We start from the raw sequence: 26,493 nt of genomic DNA on the forward strand, positions 1-26,493 counted from the left end.
GGTTATGTCACTGGCTGGTCCGTCCGTCTAGTGTATAAAAATAAATAATTTAGAAAAAACATAATAGTAAAGAAAAAAAGTGCGTAATTTTAAATTGTATTACGAGAGATAAAAGTACGTGAAACATGTTTCATCTTCGAACGGTATGTATTCAAAAGCCTATGTAAATTTACTTTTACAGAATGTTTTAAAGATCAATAGTGCACAAAGTTTTTTGCATTATTCTGTTTCAATCTACCCAATAGTGAAGATGAGTCGGTGGCTCTAGGTACTTATTGTGTAGTTTTTCTTCAAAATCTGCTTTTGTTTAAAAGTTCGTTAGGTACTCTCATATGATATGATGATAGTTGCATATAATATAATATCCGTCTGGTGCATAAAACTTAAATATTCTTCAGTTTCTTATCTTATCTTAAAGTCTAAAATACTTTTACCATTTTTCACACTAATTGAGTATTACCTCCAAATCCTCCAATGTTCTAGTTATGAATTACTCTGTCATTACTGTTAATAACTCTGTGCGGAAATGAAGGAGTTGCAAAATGTATAGGGCTCCATATCTTCTACGGATATTTTGTTTCCGAACACTATTGTTAGGTAGAATTTTTCTAATAATAATTTAACAATGGAAACTATCTAATTATACATAGAGTGAATATTTCGTATGATTAGAGAATAACTAGCACAATGTATTTTTTATTTGATTTTTTTTCTAGAGATAAAATGTTTATAAGAGACTAGTAAAATTTGTTTCCAATTTCAGACTGTGAATGCTGTTAGGAGGATCCCACGCCTTGCAATGTCCAGTGACGCAGGAAAGACCATGGATACAACTTATATGGAAATCCCTGTTTATGATGTCAACAGACCACAGACTCTGGAAAAACGTAAGGCAAGGTAAGTTACCCTCATCATGTGGGGGAAGATGAATTATTAAGAAAACAATATTACTGGGTAAATAGTTGTTAATTTAATCTACATATATAAAAGAAGAAACTGACTGACTGACATATCCTGAAACTGCTGTAGTTGGGGAGTTTATTGAAAAACCTTAAATTTTTTGACCAAAGCATGAAACTTGGCACAGTTGTTCCTTATATCAAAATAAGCCGATTAAGATCGGGAGCCTTCGGGAGCCTCCCCCCTGGGGCCCGGGAGGGGGGGGTCAAAGTACCGCTTCACCGGGCTTGGTTTGAAAAATTCTAACTTACCCCGTTTAGTTAATAGGTCATGTTTGGTATCGTTTTCGAGTAAATCAATAACGTAGAATTCGTTTTCAGTACTAAAATTATCATTTAATGGTAAATAAAATAAAAAAAAATTAAAAAATTTGAAATTTTCATCCATGATTTACAAATTCAAGTCATCATAAATGACAAACTGTTTGCTTTTTCTATAAAAAAAAAATATGACATGATAGCCTATTTAATATAGATTATAAAAATATAACTTTTATCCACCTTTACTAACGTTAAGTTCCACAAAAAAATTACTTTAAGACGCGCGGCGTCGGTACGCCGCGAGCGTAATTTTAAAATGCCTTTATTTTAGAAACTCTATTAGACCCCGTTTAGCTATTAGGTCATTTTTGATATCGTTTTTGAGTAAATCAATAACGTAGAATTCATTTTTGGTACTAAAATTATAATTTAATGGTAAGTAAAATTAAAAAAAATTTAAAAATTTGAAATTTTCATCCATGATTTACAAATTCAAGTCATCATAAATGACAAACTGTTTGCTTTTTCTATAAATAAAAAATATGATAAGAAAGCCTATTTAATATAGATTATAAAAAATATAACTTTTATTCACCTTCACAAACGTTAAGTTCCACTAAAAAATTACTTTAAGACGCGCGGCGTCGGGTCGTCGAATTTTAAAATACCTCTATTTTAAAAACTCTATTAGACCCGGTTTAGCTATTAGGTCATGTTTGATATAGTTTTCGAGTAAATTAATAACAAAGAATTTATTTTTAATTGTAAATAAATTAAAAAAAATATCATCTATAATTTGCAAATTCAAGTCAACAAAAATGTCAACCGTTTGCTTTTTCTCTTATGTCACCAAACACCCAGACAAGTTTGGTGGAAACTTCCTTCACGAACTGCTTGGTGTCTGATGACCATGGTCCAAATGTTTCAAATGCAATTGCCGCAAATATGTAGTTGTTTTTTAAAAATGCATATTTGCGCGTTTAAACTGGGCGTTTTGCAGCAGCAGTCTCTGGTTTCTGGGCCGAGCGTTAGACGTTGGACGGAGCCAAGGTATCCACACAGGTCACGCCCCACGCCAAGGGTCGTCCCAGAAACCAAGGCAAAAGCAAGCAACCATCAAGCCGCTTTCCGTCTGCTGCTGACAAGCCGACAGGTTCGAGGGTTGTTGGCATGTTCGCTGTGCCGAGAGCCTTGCGGATTAAATCGTTAAGTGCAGTGTGTCACAAAATTCGGCCAGCAATAGACTGACAGTGGAGTCCGTGGTGTCCTAATCTGTCCTAATGCGTCGGCAGCAAGGGTGTGGTTGGCATGTCTTTAGCCCCAGTCTTAGACAAATGGCAGTATATGATGAAGTAAGGCAGCCTCGGAAGGAGGTATGTTCTCCAAGTGTCGATCTTTTCTAGTAAAGAGGTTCTTGCGGCACTCATTCACTGTTGCGTAAGGACCCTTGATCTGAAACAATATGTGCATTGTCATTTTATTTAAACAGATTCTGCAACTATCAAATTACAACATTTTGGTGGATCACCTTCACTATTACACACTTACCTATCATACAAAATAATTACAAACTTTAGTAGAATCTGATTAGCCTATCTATGATATTGCTCCATCTCGTAATAGTTTGAAGCCTTGGGTGGCCATGTTTCTCCCTTGTTGATCGTTTCAAGCTGCGTTTATCGTACCTATCCCATACTATGTCTAATCTAGAAACGTTTTCTTTTGGCTTTGAAGCTTAGCCAGGCCACTCAAGGTGTCAAACTATTACAAGATGGAGCAATATCAGAGGCAAATCAGATTCTACTAAAGTTTGTAATAATTTTCTATGATACGTAACGTAAGTGGGTAATACTAAAGGTTACGTGATCCACCAAAAAGTTGTAATTTGATAGTTGTAGACTAAAATGATAATGCACATATTGTTTCAGACCAAGTCGTTGCGCAACGGTGAATGAGTGGTCGAAGTACCTACCTCTTTAGGTACCAAAAAAGATCGACAATCGGAGAACATACCTCCTTCAGAGGCTGCCTTGGATCAGCATATACTGCGCACAGTGTACCAGGGGCCCATTTCTCGAAGCTACAAGTTACAGTTTTCAACTGGTTGTCAATGTCTAATATGACAAGTTGGAAAGAGACTTCCGCTTGTAACTTGTAACTTTCAGTTTTGAGAAATGGGACTCAGGGCGTTCTTGTTTGGAGTCAGGCGTTGGCGTTAGTGCCACACCAAAATTTGCCAAGTCCGTCTTCTTGGGGATGGAAGGAAGAAGGAGACGAATGGGTACCACACTGGTCAGACAACACTGCTTAGAAGTTACAAGATGTAAATGTAAATCAGGTTGCAAAAACCGATGCAACTGCATAAAGAGGGTAGAGCCTTTTTTATGCAGTTCCATATGTACCCAGCTATGTTTTTGTGAAGGGAATGTATAGTATGAGTATGAGTATGAGTAATCTGTCAATTAGGACACCACAGACTAAACTATAAGTGCTAACTTTTCAGTGTTGGATACTCTATGGCAGTTCCGACTCAATTATAATAAGCTCATTATAATTGACTTTAGTTAACTATAATAATTTCAAAAATAGAACTTCATACAATTTCTATACTAATTTGCGATACCTGGCAAATTTTCCTGCATCTGAAACACATTTTTTTTATCTGTCGCGTTATCGGCCAATCAGAGACGGTTATTACAAACAATTGGTTGCTAGGTAATTCGATGTTGATACAACGGTGAACGACTCTATTGACATTAATTTTAACTTGCATGAATGGTGATATTTCCGTCCATTGATGATGAAGATGATGACTCGTAGAAAAAGTATTGTATACAATAGTGATATAATTAAGCTTTTCACTCTCGTACCGTACTACACATGGTACTCGACTGAAAAGTTTTGTATTATATCACGATTGTATAAAATACTATTATATAAATTTCTTTCAGGATTCACTACAATGAATAAATAACAGGTACAGTCGGTCTTTAGATCGTGTGGTCCGACCCGAGTGTTGCCGTTGTCGACACGTCAATAATAATGAATCTTTTTCTATTTATGCATTAACACACCTCTGACACTGGCGATCAAATATATGAAAGAGGCGCGTTCCCCGCAGACAGTCTAAGCTCGCGTAGGTGAACGCGTACTATCCTTTGTGAATAGGCTTTAATATCATATTTTTATATTTATAGAAAAAGCAAACCGTTTGACATTTATCGTGACTTGAATTTGCAACTCACAGAAAATGATTTATTTTTATTTTTATTTCATTTAACATTAAATGGGCATTTTAGTACCAAAACTAAATTCTACGTTATTAATTTACTCGAAAACGGTACTAAATGTGACCTAATAGCTAAACGGGTTCTAATAGAGTTTTTTAAAATAAAGGTATTTTAAAATTACGCTCGCGGCGTCCCGACGCCGCGCGGCTTAAAGTTTTTTTATGAAACTTAACGTTAGTAAAGGTGGGTAAAAGTTATATTATTCATAACCTATATTAAATAGGCTTTCATATCATATTTTTTATTTGTAGAAAAAGCAAACAGTTTGACATTTATGATGACTTGAATTTGTAAATCGTAGATGAAAATTTCAAACTTTAAATTTTTTTTTATTTTATTTACCATTAAATCATAATTTTAGTACCAAAAATGAATTCTACGTTATTGATTTACTCGAAAACGATACCAAACATGACCTATGAACTAAACGGGCTATGTTAGAATTTTTCAAAGCAAGCCGGGTGAAGCGGTACTTTGACCCCCTCCCGAGCCCCAGGGGGAGGCTCCCGAAGGCTCCCGATCTTAATCGGCTTATTTTGATATAAGGAACAACTGTGCCAAGTTTCATGCTTTGGTCAAGAAAAAGAAGGTTTGGCCTCTTTTTGTCGATAAACGTCCCCACTACTGGTCCTAGTGCTATAGTAACTGGAGATTCCAAATTTGGCACCTAGGTTCTTTATAAGGTGTAGAGGAGCAGTAAGAAAAGATTTTTCAAAATTCACCTCCTAAGGCGGTATGTATAGTTAAGTTAGTATGCGAATCCGCGGGAAAAAGCTAGTTATAAACATATACATGTATGTTAGTCTGTTGTATGGTATTAATTTGTTATATAGACATTGTTGCCTGATTATTACTTTTCACATACATACAGATAATCATGCCTGTATCCCATAAAGGGGTAGGCAGTGCACATGAACTACTCAAGTTTCAGTGCCACTCTTGGCAAAAAGGGGTGGAAAGTAATCCAAATTGTGATATTGCAGTGACAGGTTATGATTATGACACCCATGGGACCCACATGGGGCAAATATATTATTTTTTATTTAAATTTTATTATAAAAATAATGAACTGGAAGAAATTCGCAATTTTACTAATATGTATGTTCATAGTTACAAAAACTATGCATAAACTAAAGTTGAAACTCAAGGTTTGCCAGCGAGCGATGGAGCGTAGTATATTAGGTGTTCGTAGAAGCAAAGAAATAAGTACAAGAGTAACAAATGGATGGAAAAAATACTGGTCTATGAAGGAAGTCATGAAGTCTAAAAACCTGAGTATGACAGTTAAAAGAAAAGTATTTAACACATGCATCTTACCCTGCATTACATATGGATGCGAGACATGGGCACTCACCAAGGAGCACCGGGACAGGCTCATGTTCTGCCAGAGGTCTATGGAACGAAGTATGATGGGGATATGCAGATTGGACAAAGTTCGAAACGAAGACCTTAGGGAAAAAACAAAAGTAACCGACATACTATTGAAAATTGACCAGCAGAAGTGGAGATGGACCGGCCATATGCTCCGTGACAAGCACGAGAAATGGAGTCAAATCATAACAAATTGGTACCCTAGAGGTTGTACTAGGGGCCAGAAAAAACCCCGAATGAGATGGGAGGACGAACTGAAGCTTACATTGGGCTCGAAGTGGAGAAGAGTGGCCCAGGATAGATGTCAATGGAAAGAGCTAGAGGAGGCCTTTGCCAAGCGGCACACTGAACTAAGAGACATTCTCTAATTCAGAAAAAAGGGGCTTAATAGATAGATAGATAGATAGAACTGACCGAATCAGAAACACGGAACTACGCTCCAGAACTGGAGTTGTAGATGTGGGTGTCAAGACCGCTAAGCTAAAGTGGGACTGGGCTGGACATGTCTGCCGCATGCACCTGGAAAGGTGGGCCAAAATATTTACAGACTGGGACCCGCGAAACACCATAGACGGGGCAGGCCGGGGTGCAGGCAGACCAAAAAGGAGATGGCGGGACGACCTGGACGCATTCTACCCGAAATGGTGGGAAAATGCCAACAACAGGGTCGAGTGGAGAAAGCGAGGGGAGGCCTTTGCCCAGCAGTGGGACACAAAAGAGGCTAATAAAAAAAAAAAAAAAAACAAAAAAGACTTATTGCATATTAAAAAATTCAACCAAGGGTTAGTTTAGATAATCCTACAAGAAAGTGATTGGTACATGGTTTATTATTATTTAAATACATACGTAAGGACGGTGAATCCTGACCCACCGTAATACAGTTCACACTAGTACGGGGATCAGATGACACTTATCTTTTGGTTTTGTACCATAGAAAAAAAAAACCATATGAGGTATTATCACAAATATATGTATTGAAGACAATAAAATTGATGTTGAATTAAACTGATCAAGGGATAAAATTGTTAGTGACTTGATATTGGCCAAGATATTTTTGCAGATTAAAGAATAAAAACCTAAGCAGCAGATCTCAATAAGCTCACAAATTTGTTGTTATCATTATCATACATGAATATAATGCTTTGTAAACTTTATAAAATGAAAGAGAGAAAACTGCAACACAACATTTATTTATTTAATCTTTATTGTAGACAAAGGAAGAAAAACTTATAGTACAAAAGGCGGACTTAATGCCAGGCAGCATTCTCTACTAGTCAACCTTCACACAAACTTTCAATTTACAATTTCATGTGTGTTAGGATAGGCGTATTTTACGCTGTTAAGCCGTAGGTATACACATCTAGAAACTTGTTATCACTGTTATCAGTTAGGTAATTTTAATTGGAACCCCTGCAAATTAAAATTGTATAAAATGATGTACCTTCACATAGCTGGGACGCTATTGCACAACACCCTGCATTTTATGATTAAGCAATGAGACTTGGTACAGGTTGTTCCTTGGGTGGCCCTGAGTAGATAAAGATCGGGAGGCATCGAGAGCCCCCCTTAATTTAGGAGGGAAGAGGGGGGGAAGGCTGGCGCCGCCGCGCTTCCTTTGAAACCATATTCCTCTAAAACTATACAAAGAAGTGCATGCGATATATCATTTTCGGATAAATGAAGGACGGGGAATTCATTTTTAGAACAAAAAAAATGTACTTTAGAACAAAAATACAAAAAAAAATGGGAAAATCTTAAAACGAGATTTTTTTTTATACATATTATTGCACTTTTTATAAAAACCGTAATAGTTATTTTGAAATAAAAAATACTATTTAATAGCTACATTTATCTAGTTTTAGAAAATGTATAATTTGTTATAGAAATATATTATAGGACGAGTGATAAAAAATAATTTACATCGCCCGATAGGGTGATTTGAATGCTCATTTCAATAAGTTTTGACAATGATTTCAGGTACAATCACTATTTTTAACACACGAAAGCCGTAATCATTGTAGTTTATGGCTATTTTAGTGATTAATGTACTTAAAATAAAAAAAAATACAAAAATTTAAAAAAATATTAAAAATGTGATAATTTTTTTTAACATTATCCTATTTTGTTCTTTCTACACAATATATACCTAAAAGCAATAAATATCAATAAAAAGCCCCATTTATGCAGTTTATAAAAATATATAGTTTGTTATATAAATATATTACGAAACGCGAGTTAAAAAATAATGAAAATGAAAATTTTAATGTACGGGTCAGCTTGCATTATTCGATGAGGTGAGGTAAAGTAAAGGTACTACCCGCTATGCAGTGGAGTTCGTCTAGTAATACAGAAATATACTTATTCTAATAACGTTTACACGTGTAGGTATATCACGAGTATCACGACCCAGTACAGAAAATTGTAAAAGTCCTATACTATAGTTTATTTTGATTGTACCTAAAATAAAATTGCATGTGACTTATATTGTAAAAAAAATGTCTTCATCACGTTCTCCTCTCCTAAAGCAGTTCTGCATGCATAGGCTTGAAGATTTTTTAGTTTACTAGCAGAACTTAGTTACTTCCTTTGGGCCCCCTTGAATCGGTTTTACCCATCCATAAAAAATAAATAAAAATCGTCATATTCTTCCTTTCAGTATCAATGATAGTTAGTTATTGCGCAATAGTGCCATAAAAAATAAACTAGATTCGTATTAGCATTAAACATTAATGATTTTTGAACTAAGACATTGCTTTTGTACAAAGGAGAACCTCAAAAAATGGTCTGACTAGACGAAAACATGTGTATCGGGGCTAGTACTCAAGGCTCTCAAAAAGTGTAGCTATTTTGAGTTATTCAAATAAAACAACATGAATAGTCTGAATTTAATTATGTATATATTACAACATCCAATGCATAAGCACATCAGCTCCGAACATTTAATTTAAAAAGTCTTTTTACGGTTGCACCTTAGGCGGCACTGTTTTTTACACCTGCATCCGACAATTTCGAGGCATGTTTCTGCAGCAACAGGCAACGTTGCGGGCAAGTAGGCTCCCAAATCCCAATTGTTACAGACTTTCGTCCAGCCACAAGTAGCAAATAATGGCAAATTTTGAATTGGGTTTAGTTGATCCCATACATGGACACCTTGATATACCTATAACCCTTACAAAAATGGTGTAAGGCAGCTTTTGTCAGTGAAATGCTGTTAATTTGGCGGTCTTTTTTGGTTAATAACTATTTTCGGCACTCGTTAACCAAAGTACAGGACGCAGATCTGGAATAATAAATACGAGTATGTCAAGTAAGAATTATCCATAAATTATGCAAATCATATAGATAACTACTATTTCACAAGATGTATTAGGATCAGATGTATATATCTGACCTATCATATCAATCGATCATTTCATGTGATATAAATAGTTAAATTCAGACTATATAGGAGTATGTTGTTTAATTTGAAGTACTCTAAATAACTACACTTTTTGAGAGCTTTGAGTACCTTTACCTCACCTCATCGAATCATACAAGCTGACCCGTACCGTACATCAAGATCGCCCTGCGACGTCACTTTCATTATTTTTTATCTCGCGTTTCGTAATATAATATCTGGGCAACCGAGCTTCGCTCGGTTCTGTTTCGTATCCTTGACATGTGTCGCCATCTAGTTCAAAAATGAATAGTACCTACATCGAGCGAAAGAATTCTCAGCCTTAACAACACAACTACTCCACACGAGATGGCGCGCATTTCGCCACAAAAACTCAAATAGTGTATTTTCTATTCGTTTTAGCCTTGACCTGTGTCGCCATCTAGTGTTTGCAATAAATAGTACTTACATCGACCGAAAGAATTCTGTCTTAACAGTACAACTACTGCACACGAGATGGCGCGCGAAGAAAAACGCATGAAAACTCGAAAATTCGCGTTTTCCGGGACCTAAGGATAAGTTAGACCGATTTTTCACCCCCAAAACCCCCACATAACAAATTTCTGCGAAATCATTAGAGCGGTTTCCGAGATCGTCAGTGTAAATAAATATATATATATAAATAAATAAATAAATAAATATACAAGAATTGCTCGTTTAAAAGTATAAGATTTATATAACAAACTATATATTTTTATAAACTACATAAATGTGGCTTTTCATTGATTTTTATTGCTTTTAGATATATATTGTATAGAAAGAACAAAATAGGATAATGTTATAAAAAAAGTTATCACATCTTTTTTTTTAATTTTTGTATTTTTTTTATTTTAAGTACATTAATCACTAAAATAGCCATAAACTACAATGATTACGGCTTTCGTGTGTTAAAAATAGTGATTATACCTGAAATTATTGACAAAGCTTATTGAAATGAGCATTCAAATCACCCTATCGGGCGATGTATATTATTTTTTATCACTCGTCCTATAATATATTTCTATAACAAATTATACATTTTCTAAAACTAGATAAATGTAGCTATTAAATAGTATTTTTTATTTAAAAAAAAACCATTACAGTTTTCATAAAATGTGCAATAATATGTATAAAAAAAATCACATTTTTAGATTTTCCCATTTTATTTTGTATTTTTGTTCTAAAATACATTTTTTTTGTTCCAAAAATGAATTCCTCATCCTTCATTTATCCGAAAATGATATATCACATGCCCTATTTTGTATAGTTTTAGAGAAATATGGTTTCAAAGGAAGCGCGGAGGCGCCAGCCTTCCCCCCCTCCTCCCTCCTAAATTAAGGGGGGCTCTCGATGCCTCCCGATCTTTATCTACTCAGGGCCACCCAATGAACAACTGTGCCAAGTCTCAGTGCTTAATCATAAAATGCAGGGTTCCCATACAAGACATAGCAATAGCGTCCCCAGTAACATGAGTAATGTTCAATATATTATCACTTGTTTACCACATTTTATCTAAATTCCTGAAAGATTATGAAACAGATTTGTATACTAAATTGATCCCTATATTATAGAAAAGGCATATCCTACATCTAAAGACGAAACTTTGGATTTCATTTATAGAAATTGTTATGCTAGTTCAGATAATAAAGGAGTTTTTCATCACATTTGCTGTTTAAAGGTCTCATTGCGTCTACGTGTTCTGAAGAATAATGTACTATTTTATTCCAAAGGGAGTAATGGATTTAGTTTTAAAAAATAATACAATCCGTAAAATACTTCAGGCAAAGGATTTTGGTTTCAATCAGCCAAGGATTTTTTTTGCACAGCTAATATATTACTATTAAGCTATAAAAAAATATTATACAGTATGAAAAATGCATTTTATTTATGTTTTACAATTTTTCAGTGTGTTTTGAATTTCGTAAATTTCATTCAGATAAATCGTTATAATTTACAATCTGACAGGAAATTGTGACGGCCATATCGATTCGCGCTTCAACGCGTTGCCATAGCAACGGGCAGTTCAACAGAAAATGAAAAAAATGTTTACAAAATGTTTTGACGAACACGTAAACTAAGTTCAATTGTATGCTTCTTTGAACATTGCATTTAATTTTTATGCAGTATTTTAAAAGTTTGATTGTGTTCAAAGAGCGTTTGTAATCAGAAACAATGGATTTATATGAAGAATACGATATAAGTGAAGATAGACTACAGGTAGCAGCTCCGCCATGAAAGGTTTTGCCTTAGGATTTTGTCCTCTGTGTTTTCCTCTCAAATGTGATGAAAAACGTTGTGTGTAACTCAGGAGGTAAGGATTTTGAAAACTCGTGTCTATAACTCTCTCCAGCCTGCGGCTGTCGCGAGTTATTACTCGTTGACAAAATCCCCCTTACCTCCCTTGTTGCACAATGTACTATTATGTGTACCATAATATGGTACACATAATAGTTTGTACATGTTTCAGTTGTTTTGCTAGATTGGTTAATATCTATGACGTAGTTAAGTTGCTATGACGTTTACGAGAATGTTTTGTCACTTGTTTACTATAAGTATAACGTGGATCCCCATGATAAATATCAAATACTAGCTTTTACCCGCGGCTTCGCCCGCGTAATAAAAGTATTCTTATTGAAACGTTTACAAAAAATAAGATTTTCATTTGGATCCGTGCTTTTTGGCTGACTGTACCTTACACATATTACTATTGTTTTAAAAGAAATTCTTGCAATGATTGTAGAATTGTTACACAGCGACCACAGCGTAGGTAGTAGGTACGAATATGTATGTATTTTACCTATATAAATATTTATACTGGGGAAACTTCACACAACCCACATAGCCAGTATCTCGACGCTATGGTCGTTAGGGTAAAAAATACTTCCTTGCATTATCGCTTACAATTTTTTCCATTTTGCTTATACTTATTGCAAACGTAAACACATAAAAGGCAAGCAAACAACGATCTTCTTACAGCACTTTGAATGTAATAGTTATTACGGATGCAGGATACTCGCCGATGCCTACTTAAATACTAATCCCTTCCCACTGAGCCACCTGCATTTTACACTGCCTATCTCTATCCTTGTCCCCGACCCCGTCCCCGTCCCGTCCCTACCCCCTACTCTCCCTATCCCTATCTCCGTCCCCGTCCCCTATTCCTATCCCTATCCCTATCCCACAGATCAATACAACAAGATGGCCCTTACAGGGCGACTCGCGGTCACCAAGCATACGACAAATCAGGTTTATAAAAGTTTGAACGCGTGCGACACCGATCAGTAGCGCCCAAGTATACGACCCGCTAACAGTGTCCGTGTCCGCTCGGGAAAAAATCTTAAATAATCAATTTTGGTTGCAAACAATGGTCTCTTACAGCATAAAGTGGTGTGGCAAGTCTTCTAACACTTCTACATGTAAAAAAGATGGAACAACATTCCACAGTTAAGTCAAATTAATTATTTTGTAGAATATTGTTTATTGTCCGCGGAGTTCATTTATACTGGTCAATATGGTTGTGCTGAGCGGCGCCGAGGCGCGTCCATCCCTCTTTACCGAGTTAACAATGTGATATGCTATCCCTTTCACGTAAACGACTAGGCATGGGGCCATGTTAGTTTATGTCTGTTGCGGGAACTTCGTACTGCCGTTCGTACCATGTGCTACCATTTTATGAAATATAAAAGAAAGCAGATTTGTAATAGTTAATAATTATCTAAAATCTGTAGAGTCTGTAGTGGTATTTAGTTCATTGATTAGTTTAGAATATTTAGTTGGTTATTTAACTTAGTAAACGTAAGTAAAAATGCACAGTTTAGTTATTAGTTACTAGAATGATTTTTATTGAGATGCTATCACAATTATCATCCTCCTTGCGTTATCCCGGCATCGGCATTCGCCACGGCTCATGGGAGCCTGGGGTCCGCTTTGGAAACTACTACCAATATTTGGCGTAGGCACTAGTTTTATGAAAGCGACTGCCATCTGACCTTCCAACCCGAAGGGTAACTAGGCCTTATTATAATTTAATTATAATATTATAATTTGTTGCAAAACAAATTCACCACAGTACTGGTACCGGTACCATTGTCTATAATAGACATGTCCCATTCCCATCCCTACTGCTAATCATAAAGGCGCGCCATTATTTGAAACGACCAATGGCAGCACCGTGCGCGCCCGCCTCACCCCGCAAGGATTGGTGATTTGCGTCTCGAACAATATCGCTTGCATTTGGCTTCTAGTGGGGTGTTCTGTGCCCTATCCCTATCCCTATCCCTATCCCTATCATTATCCCTATCCCTATCCCTATCCCTATCCCTACTGCTACAACTTTGAAAAATCCTTTCTTAGTGCTCCTCTAAGGAACTTCCGTGTCAATTTGAAATCTGTTGAACCAGAAGTAAAGATAAAAACTAAACCTATACTTATGGCTATTTTAGATATTTTAATCCCGTTTCACAACAACAGGGGGGAAAATTTCTTTTCCACCTCATTAGATTTTAAAATCGTTGTATTTATCGTGATCAGCGACCCGATAAACCATAAAAACGATACCCATATTGTGTTTTTGACTTTACCCCCTTTGCACCCCTTTAGGAGTAAAATTTTCAAAAAAAACCTCAAACATGTATTTAGTCATATGTCTTTAGGAATCCTCTTGTGAAGTTTCGAATAAAACAGTGAAACTAACATTGTTTCCCCATACAAACTTTGAACCCCCATTTGACCCCTTAGGAGGCGAATTTTGAAAAATCCTTTCTTAGAAGTCATCTACACTATATATAAGGAACCTATGTGCCAAATTTGAAATCTCTAGGACCAGCGGTTTCGGCTGTGTGTTGATATGTCAGTTAGTCAGTCAGTCAGTTTCTTCTTTTATATATTTTTTGATATTTAAACCCCATGGCACTATAACAGGGGAGAAGGTATTTCACTTCCACCTCGTTAGATTTTAAAAGCGTTGTATTTATCGTGATCAGCGACCCGATTAATCATAAAAACGATACCCATATTGTTTTTTTGACTCACCCCCTTTTCACCCGTTTAGGGGTTAAATTTTCAAAAAACCTGAAACACGTCTTTAGTCATATGTTTTTAGGATCCCTCCTGTGAAGTTTCGAATAAAACAGTGAAACTAACATTGTTTCCCCATACAAACTTTGAACCCCCATTTGACCCCCTTAGAAGGCGAATTTTGAAAAATTCTTTCTTAGTGCTCATCTACACTATATAAAGAACCTACGTGCCAAATTTAACATCTCTAGGACCAGCGGTTTCGGCTGTGCGTTGATATGTCAGTCAGTCAGTCAATATCTTCTTTTATATATTTTTTTCTACTCCCGTACTGTTATTCGTGAGTTACAAGGTCGTGCATAGAACTTTAAAACCCTACATAAAAGATGTCAGGACAAGTCTATCTAGTCTATACCCTGAAAACATTTAGTAGCAGTCGCACGATATAGCTGTTTTACAGTTCAGTAAATACATTGCTACCAACTTAACAAACCAATTCGCAGAGTCGAGACTCCTTCGTTTTCTGCTGCGTTCATTGGCGACGCGTCGAATCGCATTCAAATGTATAGAACTCGATTCAACTCGGCTCGATTCGTCTTAGTGGCCAGGCTTCAAAGAACCATACCATAGACAGTTTTATTTTCATGTTTGCACTCAAACTGCATATTCAAAATGGTAGGCGGTCCACCTAGATAACTAAGATGACTGAAAGTAGGTATTTGTTGAATTTATAATTTTCTTTCAAAATAAGTGCTTGGTCGTAGAAAAAGTATTGTATGCAACGGTGTTTAACTGAGTCAAAAAATGCTCGTGGCGTCTTTATTAACAATTTTCGGCTTCGCCTCAAATTGTTACCCACGCCACTCACCTTTTTTTGACCTCTTTTAACCACCAGTTGCATAAAATACTATTTTGATATTTAAACCCCATTGCACCTAAACAGGGGAGAAGGTATTTCACTTCCGCCTCGTTAGATTTTAAAAACGTTGTATTTATCGTGATCAGCGACCCGATAAACCATAAAAACGATACCCATATTGATTTTTTGACTTTATCACCCCCTTTTCACCCTTTTAGGGGTTAAATTTTCAAAAAACCTGAAACACGTATTCAGTCATATGTCTTAAGGAATCTTCCTGTGAAGTTTCGAATAAAATAGTCAAACTAATCTTGTTTCCCCATACAAACTTTGAACCCCCATTTGACCCCCTTAGGAGGTGAATTTTGGAAAGTCCTTTCTTAGTGCTCCTCTACACTGTATAAGGAACCTACGTGCCAAATTTGAAATCTCTAGGACCAGCGGTTTCGGCTGTGCGTTGATATGTCAGTCAAGAAGCAGTCAGCATTACATTTTCTTTTATATATTTAGATAAAAGCCCATAAGACAGTCTTTTAATATTTCCCAATATCTCGTTAGAGTTATTCATTCACGGTTAGCCCCCATATTATATGCGAACCTGAGGTAATAGTCACGTACTTACGAAGGGCACGTATTTCACCGGGCGACTAAATAACCATAGAAATGGGTATCAAAAATAATAGTTTGGCGACTAAAATGGGGCCTCAAAATATTTCAATATGAGGTAGCATTTTAATGTCATTACGTCTACGGTTTATTCAGACGCGAGTACCAACTATTTATTTGGCAACTGAATTATTATATTGGAAACAATTTAAGAGATACAGTTTAATAGGAAAACGGCTGTCTATTAATATAAAATGTACATTTCTTTTAAAATATTTATATAGCAAATTAACATAAAAAGTACATTTAAAATTTATACATCGGCACTCATCACCTGAGCTGTCATTTTAATAAAAAAAAAGGATTCTTATAAAATATAACGGTCGACAAAATATTATACTTATGGGTAAGAAATTAGGTGTTTGGGGGTGCTGGCAACTTCGTCTATACAATTAATTTAACTTTTCATGACGTTTACTCCATCGAATCTAAGGCTGGCCTTACGCGCGCAGTCTTAACATCACTCTTGAAAGATTAATTTTTTTGGCAGGAAAACCTTACTCAGAATATGCTTTGGTTGCTCATGAACATTATGCCAGCATAAGATTCGATATTATAAAATCTGCGGAACGAATTATGCCAAAGTTTGGCATAAATCGTTCAGCAGTCTCCGCAGATTTTATAATATCGAATCTTATGCTGGCATAATGTTCATGAGCAAAATAATCTTCTAAATTAAGAGTAAGATTTTTGTTTGCATAATATTTAGGCGGTAAAAAGTTGTCCATCTTCTTCCTTTTTTTTTTTTTATACTACGTCGGTGGCAAACAAGTATACGGCCCGCCTGATGTAAAGCGGTCACCGTAACCTATGGACGCCTGCAACTCAAACAGTGTCACATGCGCGTTGCCACCCCATTAGAAACTTGTACATTCCGTTTTGCTGTGTTAAGTACTTCCTATTTCTGTTTTGATAGCGAGTCATGTGTGTTGGGGATGCATGCCTCTGGGACTGTATTTCATTTCCTTTTTGTTATTGTTTTGTTCATACAAAGTACCTAAGAATTATGCCATACTTAGCAAATTTGGTAGGACTTATATTCTACTAAAAAAAATAACCTAACCCCAACCCACTTTTTGCTAGCAGAAAATAATTCTGCTCTTGTAATATTATACTATACGATTATCATGGCAATTTATTTGAATACCACGTCGGTGGCAAACAAGCATACGATCGGCCTGATGGAAAGCGGTCACCGTAACCTATGGACGCCTGCAACTCAGGGGGTGTCACATGCGCGTTACCGACCCATTAGAAGCTTATACACTCCTTTTTGCTGTGTACTTATTATAAAATAATTTGGTACGCGTTCCCTCGCTTGCAACTCGCTCGAAAATAGATGTGAGATATTTAAATACCTACTGCCCGTGGTTTACGGGTCGCAAATTACAAACATTTATTCGTGAACATAGGCAAGATAAAATACACATAATAACAACAAGACAGAAAGGAATGAAGTGCCATGAAATGGCCTCACCTCAGCGTGTTGCTGGCGACTTCCGGCGCTGATCTTCCGATGAGACCATTGTTTCCATAAAGGAACGATTTTATATGTGTTTTAAGAAAACCTACTTCCCAATAATTTTTTTAGTTGCCTCCGCAATTTAAATACTACTTTAAACGATGAGCTAAGTATAATTATTTAGGTGCCAACATCTATATGCCTACAAATATTAAAAATCTTACGCTTTACAATACTAGGTGCCAATTATTATTTTAGTCGCCAAAGTATTGTTTAATGTTCCTCGGCAATATTTTTGTCGCTTGAAATTTGCTGCCGTTTTTTCAATATAATGATGCTTAATATTTGAGGCTCATATATTTTTTTGTCGCCACAATATTAAAACACAGCCAAATTATATTATTGTATGCCCGACATAACTTCCCGTTTAATATTTTAGTTGCCCAGTTAATTATATGCCCTTACGAAGTAAATATATGTGAAAAAAAAAACCACCTATCCACAAAATTATAGATAAGGAAGCCTCTGTATAAATATTTTTCATATGAGTAAGTAAGAGCAATTGTGTTTTATTGAAATAGAAAGCATTGTCTCTATTAATGCCCTCCGATTTCTAGGAAAAAAACTTTGTGATTACAATCAATCTAAGATGTGATTTTCTTAAGCATTTAATAAATAATAATATTGCTAATAAACGCAGCAAAACGCTGATTTGTTAAAAAAATTCAATACTTTAGTTATAACATTAAGTGATTCTAAAAGCCAGATAAATGGTCTACAGGTTTTGAGGTTTTTTATATTTTTCCTCTCAAAGGCAACAAAGAAATTTTACCTTAAATTTAAACTATCGTAAAATTTCCATACATTCGCCATTGCTGTCAGAATTCTCCTTTCGATTAGACGCCCTGAGCGGCTCATCGGAGGCAGACGTGTCGCCGGTCGCTCCGCGTTGACGTTAAAATTTGACAAATATTTTGACAGAAAATAGTGTACGTACACGAAAAACCATACCAGTGTAAAACTGTGCTCAAAATAAATAGGGTAAATCAATAATGTCAGGTGGAGATCCAATCTCATTTAAAGTTTAAAGGTGCATGGCTTGTGCATAAAAAATAAATAAAAATATATCACATTATTAAAGAAAATAACGAACACAACCGAATGAGTATAAATGATTTCATTCTAGTTCGGTTAAATTGAAAAAAGTTTCATGTTTTCTTTTACTCGTCGGAATACATTTTCATTACGCTGGTATTAACAGTACGTCATTTTAAAAATATATATGACAGCACCTACGTCAAATTTTGTCAACCAAACTTCACAGGTTGTATGTAAACAATTACAATTTAATTTATTCATACATATATTCAGATACTTATTAATTGATTCTTACTTAGAATAGAAAAAAGGGGAATGCGAGCGGGTATAGGTTTAGTGCTTCTAGTTCAAATTTAATTGTATATATAAAAAAATGTCTCAATTTCATTAAAGATTTACTCTGTGCATACCACGAACACGTAACCGTAAGTTAAAGTACCTAAATATATTGTTGTTTAGAAAGTTAACGCTCGTTTTGAATGGCACTTCTCCACTCAACTAGACTAGACCAAATATTCATGGAACAGTCACCAGCATAATATGACTATGAACGGCCGTGCAAAAATATCTAATTTTCTATAGGGGACCATAAGTATATGACGACATATTCCTGGCAAAAATTTGTGATGCTCCGTGACCGGCAAAAACATCGTCTCTCTTTCTAGCGTCTCGCGAGCGTAGCGTCGGGCCAACTGTATGGAAAAAGACGCCGCGTCGGCGCGGCTTAGCCATACAGTTGGCCCGACGCTACGATTGCTAGACGGCAGATGTGGGGAGTGTCCATATCCGCAGAAATATCTGATCGGGTAGCTTAAAAATATTTGATTCCTTATAAATAAAAATCTAAATTACACTCTCACTCGCATAAATATCTATCCATTGTTAAAGCAAATATATATCTTACGGGCTAGAAATCATTAATATGTAATTAAAGTGCAATAACAAACCCTACCTTAGTTGCCTTAGAGCGGTAAATTGTATGAGGTGATTTGACATCTCACGAAACACGTGAAGTATTGTCAGTGCATATGTCTGTCTCATCTGTTGTTAAACTATGACAAGTAAACTTATTACAAATCTGATATCAGAAGCCTTTTTACAAGCTTTTATTCAACTTGCCTTGTTAGTATATCTTAGTTTGGGTCAAAACGTAGAAGCTAAATTTGACGCGCTTTCCGATTTGGGATTGAGCTGAAATTTTGCACACTTATGTAAATCACGTGACAATGCAATATTCTGGTATCATGGAGGTGATCTGATGATGGAGCAGAAAGGTGGTCAGAGGAACTCTGTTATGAAACGACGTATCCCCATTGAGTAAGGGGTATTTAGAAACATCTCGGAGAGCAATAGATGATTTTTGAAAGAAAGGTACAGTCGGCTAAGGTAAAGCCTGTGCCAAAAATGATTTTTTTGCAAAAAAACTTATTATAAATTGGGAGGTGAATTTTTATATTATCTCTACATATCATTAAGAAGAAAAACCGGCCAAGAGCGCATCGGACCACGGTCAGTGTAGGGTTCCGTTCCGTAGTTTCCGACATTTTACATATTGACAATTTAATAAATACCGTAATTTGGGGTGAATAGGGTTCCCGGGGTATATAATGCTATTATATTTAAATAATATATTTTATGATTTATGTAAATAATATATTTACAGACATGAAAATGTCTGTCAAAGTAGGCATTCAAATTTATTGGATTTTTTACTCATTTTCAACTTCATTTTTGTGTGAAATTTTGCTAAGAATTTGTTTATTATCCTTTTGAATGTAGTGTATACCTACACTTCTAAAGTTTATGTTTAACAGAAAATCATAAGACATATTTTCATTTTTATAATGGTTTTCATGAAGAAAGCGATGCAACTGTGTTGGGGAACTTTTACGGGATGAACAAATATCCGCGGCCTGAGGGGTAAATAGGCTCAATAATGGGGGGAAACGGGTCGCAAAGGGGTGAATAGGTTTACGAAGGGGGTGATTAGGGTCGGAAGAGGGGTGAATTGGGATGTGTAGTCAATGGTTGTCAAATTGTATAAAAGATATATAACTTACCTAAAGTGATGTTTTTATGAATGACCTCTCTGTATATGGACGCAATTTATACGTCAATGTATTGCTTCGTAGTTAGACTAGATACAATAAATTAACATTTAGAAATGTTAATCACACTTCTGTCAACCACAAGTCAACGTTTCTACTTAAGTCCACAAAAATCACCCATGGTTGCTATAATATAAACAGATTACTTTAAAATAAAAATCATAAGTATGAAACTATACATCTAGGGAAGAAATAAATTTATTTTATTGAATAATTTTTGATTTGTTATTTTCAAGTTTATATAAATAATAAATTCTCAATTCGCTCAAAGGTTGGAAGAGATCCCTTATAGGTATAAGTTCGCCTTTGTACACCATAACTATACTGTATTTTTATGTCCTAACTTGTCTTATGTACAATAAAGTGTTCACATACATACATACATAAATTGAAATAGATATCATACACGAAAGAAAAAACGACAAGGCCCACTGGTGGCCGAGCCGGGAATCGAACCCGGGTCTTCAGCTTACGCAGCTAACGTCATTACCACTAGGCCACCCGCCCGCCGTGTGGTACCCGACGAAATTTCTCTAGTGTATGTTATCTCTGATAGGCACATTTTGACCACCTCGTATATTTATTTATTTCATCAAAAAGTAACACAGCATTACAGTTTACACTAAGGCACTGTGAAACTACAAAATACAAAACAAGACATAAGCGATAAATATTACAAAAAACAATACAAATTAAACATTAGATTTGGGCGACGACGTAACAGCGTGGCTCCGTTGCGTCGTCTGACTCGATGTAGGATTCGGCAGGTTGCCCCGGAACCGCCGAAATACCACACCCTTCGGCCAGAAGTCTGCACACGCGATGGTGTCCTGCAGCGTGCGCGGCACGCGCACAACAAATGAAGTGAAGTGCACGTAGTGGCGCGACTGCAGCTGTTGCACACTCAGCGTGTAGCCAGTCTTCCGGCGAACATACTCCACCACCTCATCAGCCCCGGCGGAGTAATGCAAGCGCGACACGTAGAGCGCTTTACTCGGTGTAGCAACTCGCAGACCAGAAGTAATCGGCTCCGCGGCACCACACAGAGTCTTACGAGGCGCCCTACGCGCCTTGCTCTTCCTTTGCACCAGTGTGAACCCCTCCTTATCCACATCGACGCGGGAAGACTTCTCCTTGATTGGAGCCCGTTCTTCGCACACCTTTGCAGGTGCGCTGACCCGATATGAATCTTTAAGGCCCTTTTGCACCAACCACTTAACTCAGGGTTAGTGGGCTGTCAACTGTCAAATTCCATGTAAAATGGTGGGTTAACCTTCAGGTTAACCCTCCATATTCGTTGGTGCAAGTGGCACTTAGAGGATTAGGTTATAGCGAGACAGATGGCGGGTTCGATTCCCGGCTCAGCCACCAGGAGGCCTTGTCGTTCTTACTTTCGTGCGTGATATCTATTTCAATGCATAAGTATGAAAACGGTTATGACTTTATTTTCAAGTAAGTAATTTTTGCTGATAAACTTTTTTTTCGGCATTCAATTTTGTAAGGTGCTCCCAGCCGAAGATCAGCGCTGATGAAGAGGCACCAAAGAAAACACGTCCGTTCCATACAAGATTTATTAGCAGAGAGCGAAAATATAACCTACCCACAATCAGTTGGCGCCTAATTACTAAACTACCCACATTTGTCACAAATTTATTTCAAAAATACTTAAGTCATTATCAGTTTGCCGTTAATATTTGTGGGATATTAAATTGGACCAGGAGTGATATTTAAAAAAAACTATACATTTATAACCTTCTGAATTTTGGAATTCGGTTAAAAAATCCGGCCAAATGAGAATCTATTTTCGCACAATTGTAAAACTAAATTATCTTTACTAGTTACCTCCAAAATACTAAATGAAATGACATCTATTGCGACTTAAGTAGTTTGCATAAATTAGTAACCCAATTCACCTAGAGATGGCGCTGTACTTTGGGCTACTTAGTACATCGTTTTCTGAAGATTTTGGGTTCATGGGATCGGAACGGGTATGAACTAACTTAATTTGTGGTGAATAGGGCCAAAACCGACTTTTGAACGTCGATAGCAGTTTTTTTATATGTGCCATGCTAATTTTTTACACAAAAAATCTTCCAGCGGTGTGAACTTCGGGTTGTCTTTGAAAATATGTCGTTTTATTTAGTAATTTTCGCTCACCCTAACGTTGGGGTGAATAGGGTCGGGAAGGGGGTGAATAGGGAAAAGTGCTAGGGTTGACTTTTTTGGATTACGAACAAAACCTGACCTGTCACGAGCATATTATATTTATTTTATCAAAAAATAAGGAACTAATATGTTATGAGTAGTCGGTAATGTATTAATAAAATAATATGATAACCCTAAACCAACCTTTATAGTTATATGGTGCTCTGACGCAGTGAACAAGTAAGTATGGTCGTTGGCAGTGCGGATAACGTGTCAAAATATAAGCATAGTTTGTTGCTATTTTTCATGTTTGAATAACTTCTAAACTAACGTAGTGGGTATTAAAGTAAAAGGTTCACAGTGAATATTAGCTTGCCAGACATGTGTTTAGCTATACCATTGTATTGAGTGTTGTATCATAAAGTCAAACTAGGCATTTATTACTAATTATTTACTATGTGGGGTGTCTTTGATCACTTGCATGGGGTAACATTGACCATAATGACACATAGTTGATTATTGTCTGATTATGTCACGGTGCTTGTTGAGACTGATGATCTTCTTGTGATAAATATTGAAACAATTGCAAATAAAGTTGGTTTTTCGAAGATGGTAATTTTTATTTTTAATCAAAGTAACCCCAAAATAGCGTTAAAGAGTTGTAATATTTGACTCTGCGAAACGTTTTTTATCTTTTCTTGAGATAAAATATTTTTGTAAGGGATTACATTCGATTACCATTAAAAAAATACATAGGGTATCAAAGTAACCCCAATGTCAGTTTAAGTTTGATAACATAGTTTTTTTTGCGTACATTATTTTGTTACCTTTCTAGATTTTTAGCAGGAAAAGACTAAAAAAGTTGATGGTCCCATTTTTTTCTTTCTTTGTTACGTTACATTGACCAATTATGGAATTTATACTTCTCTAAGCTAGAGAAGTTTAAATTCCCAAATTGGTCAATGTAACCCCACTTTACGGCAGACACCGTGAACCTTTTCTAATAATTCTCTTTTTATTTGAAAGAAAAATCGTTACGATACTAAAATATGCAATCTGAGATAAAAAAATGCTTTTCATATAGTTACAAACTTAGTTCAGAATTTTTTTCTGTAAAACTTTTATAAATTGTTCTATTGTTGTATTGTTTGTTATAAATTGTATTATTTTGAACTTGATAAAGTTCAAAATAATTTTCCTAGAAAGTCTTAATAAAGTTCTGCTTTTGAGATTTTTTCATATTTGAGAAAACAGCCCTTATTGCCTGAAATACGGCGACATTGATATTTGCTTTTTCGTATTTTGATGGTATTTTGACTGCACTGTTGTATTTTTTGCCATGCTAATTTGAACCTTATCTCTGAGCGATGTTTTTTAATTTTCAGTCACGTCACAGATGTTTATGACATAACATCTAGGTATTTAGCCATTTAAAAGAAACTACAAGTGGCTTTACAGACGTGGCGACTGCAACTGATACAGGGCCTAAGCCATAATTTAAAATTATATTGTGATTTTTATATGTATTTGTGTTTTATTTAATGCTAAGTATGAGTTTCAACATTTTCAACTCAAGAAACTGAAATTAAGAGAAGAGACTAGGAAATTGGGTAAGATCAAGAGTCTGATGCAGACAGCGATGGCGGTATTGGATATGATAAGATATGCGTCGATATTCCCTGTCTTCCTTTGGGTCTCTGACTTGACTGCTGCTAGCTGTACTCCATTCATTAGGTTTTTATTTTATACACATGCTTTATTTTTGTATAAACTAAATGATAAAAAAACCTAACGACCAAAAAGAATAAAGAAAATATCTGATAGTCTTTAATACAACCCGCATATATCTACGTAATGCACAGCTCAGGCCTCTGAAGACCTGCAGGGCAATCATGGTCGCGCGATAAATGATAAAACATCGGGCCGTCCCTATCGCACTTACAAATAAAGTGATAGGGCTGATGTTTTATCATTTAGCACGCGATCATAATTGTTTGCCTGGAGGTATCGGCCTTCACACACGTCTTTGAAAAATGTTTGCGGGGATAGGCAGGCTGACGATTTTTAATCTAAGTATAGAAAAGTAACGCAAAATGAAGTGCAAAGTAATTTGAAATACACCTAGGTAAACAATCAACTGAATAAGGAACGTTATCTACATATTTAGGTAAATTAAAGTCACATGAGACATGGACAGAGAAGGAAAGCTAGATGACGCGTATTTTTTCTCTGTCTTCTTGTATGCTACCTTTTTTACAGTTTTAATTTCTCAAAGGAGGTCAGTAGTTGACTACAAACTCAAAATAACACTCTTGAAAAAAATTAAGGGTCACTGACCTTTCACAGTAAATTGAGATAGTGTGAGTGAAGGGTGTTTGTGTGTGTAATGGGGTAATTTGACAGATTCTGAAAATTCTCCCTGCTCTACCCCCTCTTAATATCTTACTCGCTGCTCTATGCACTGCTCTCAGAATTAACCAAATTACAAATGTGTGTACATATATCCAATTCCTATTAGGACTGCTGACAGGCGTGAAAGGACCAACTCGACAAAAGAAACATGTCAGAATCTGAGATGTCTAGATTTCAGAATTTTCCACAAATGGTAGACCTGTTGCAACTTTGTTACTTCCTATTTTCTCAAGCTACAAATACGGGCCATGAGGGCTGTGGGTGGAACTCTTTATCTAATGCAAAATTAGTGATAAAGTAATCAGTAGTTTTGATTGATAATTATCCTATTATTGAAACTTAAAACAGAAGGTGACCAATCAGAAGATACTGTACGCGATGTTTGTATGTGAGGAGATTAAAATAAGATACCTAACCTACTTCTTGTTCTTGTATTTTCTTAGAAAGATCTGGAATGTTCCATACTTTCATTCCATATGTATCTTATTAGTATATAGTAGTATATAGAGGAGACAACACGACAAAATAGCAAGGTCGAAGAAAATAGTAAACACACGTGGTAAAATTTCCACTTTACTTATTACAGGCTCCACTATCAGTCGCGTAAACGAGGGATGTTGGAGAACGACCTCCTGCTCAGCACCTTCGCGAAGAAATACCTCGACGGGTTCAACGAGGAACAGACGCTCATGTACGACCGCCTCATCAACTCGCCCAGCAACGACTGGGACATCTTCTACTGGATTGTGGAGAAAAAACCCACCCCCCAGGAGTTCAACAACGAGATCATGGACCTTCTAAAGAAACACGCCAGGAATGAGGAGAAAGTCGCTCTTAGCCAACCTAATCTATATTAAGAACGAATTAGAAATTATTTTGCTGAAATTATAGTACAACTTAATAGTATAGGTACTCTAGATCTTTTTTAATTTTGTTTCAAATGATTTACAAAAAGCACAGACATAAAAACAAATGCCTACTTAAGTATTAAAATAATTTAATAATGGTAACATTTCAAAGTAGTGTATTATTTATTACAGTTATTATAAATAAATTTTAAATGTAGAATATAAGTGATGTTTCCATTTCAACTAAGATCTATTCTGCGAGCGATTACGTAGTTTGCTGAATTGCGCGTCAAGTTTACAATCTGTCTGAATTGGGGAGTATTGCTTTCCTCGCGGGCCACGTGTATTATTATGTGGAATAATTGGTAATGTAAATGATAGTCGGTGTGCTCAAATGAGCATTGATACGCCGCCGCATTACCATATTCATTTGTGTGAAGACGGCGCGCGGCGACCTGCCACAGACTTTAGCGCGACCTCACTCCGCTACGCACCTTTTCCCATATTTTCGCAACTTTAATACGACTTATTTCTCTGGAATATATAGAGTGCGTAATCATATTTTGATGTGTGTTATCAAGTG

At 36.0% G+C, this 26,493-nt stretch overlaps 1 protein-coding gene across 1 annotated transcript; it reads left to right on the forward strand.

Moving 5' to 3' along the window:
* On the forward strand, window positions 1-26,135 carry LOC125228600 (succinate dehydrogenase assembly factor 2-B, mitochondrial-like). Its single transcript, XM_048133232.1, has 3 exons — window positions 1-143; window positions 764-897; window positions 25,649-26,135. The coding sequence occupies exons 1-3, from the start codon at window positions 126-128 to the stop codon at window positions 25,917-25,919; spliced, it is 423 nt and encodes a 140-aa protein (XP_047989189.1). The 5' UTR covers window positions 1-125; the 3' UTR covers window positions 25,920-26,135.
* The last annotated feature ends 358 nt before the right edge of the window (window positions 26,136-26,493 follow it).

The sequence above is a fragment of the Leguminivora glycinivorella genome, chromosome 8 (genome assembly GCF_023078275.1).
Source record: "Leguminivora glycinivorella isolate SPB_JAAS2020 chromosome 8, LegGlyc_1.1, whole genome shotgun sequence".
NCBI lineage: Eukaryota > Metazoa > Arthropoda > Insecta > Lepidoptera > Tortricidae > Leguminivora > Leguminivora glycinivorella.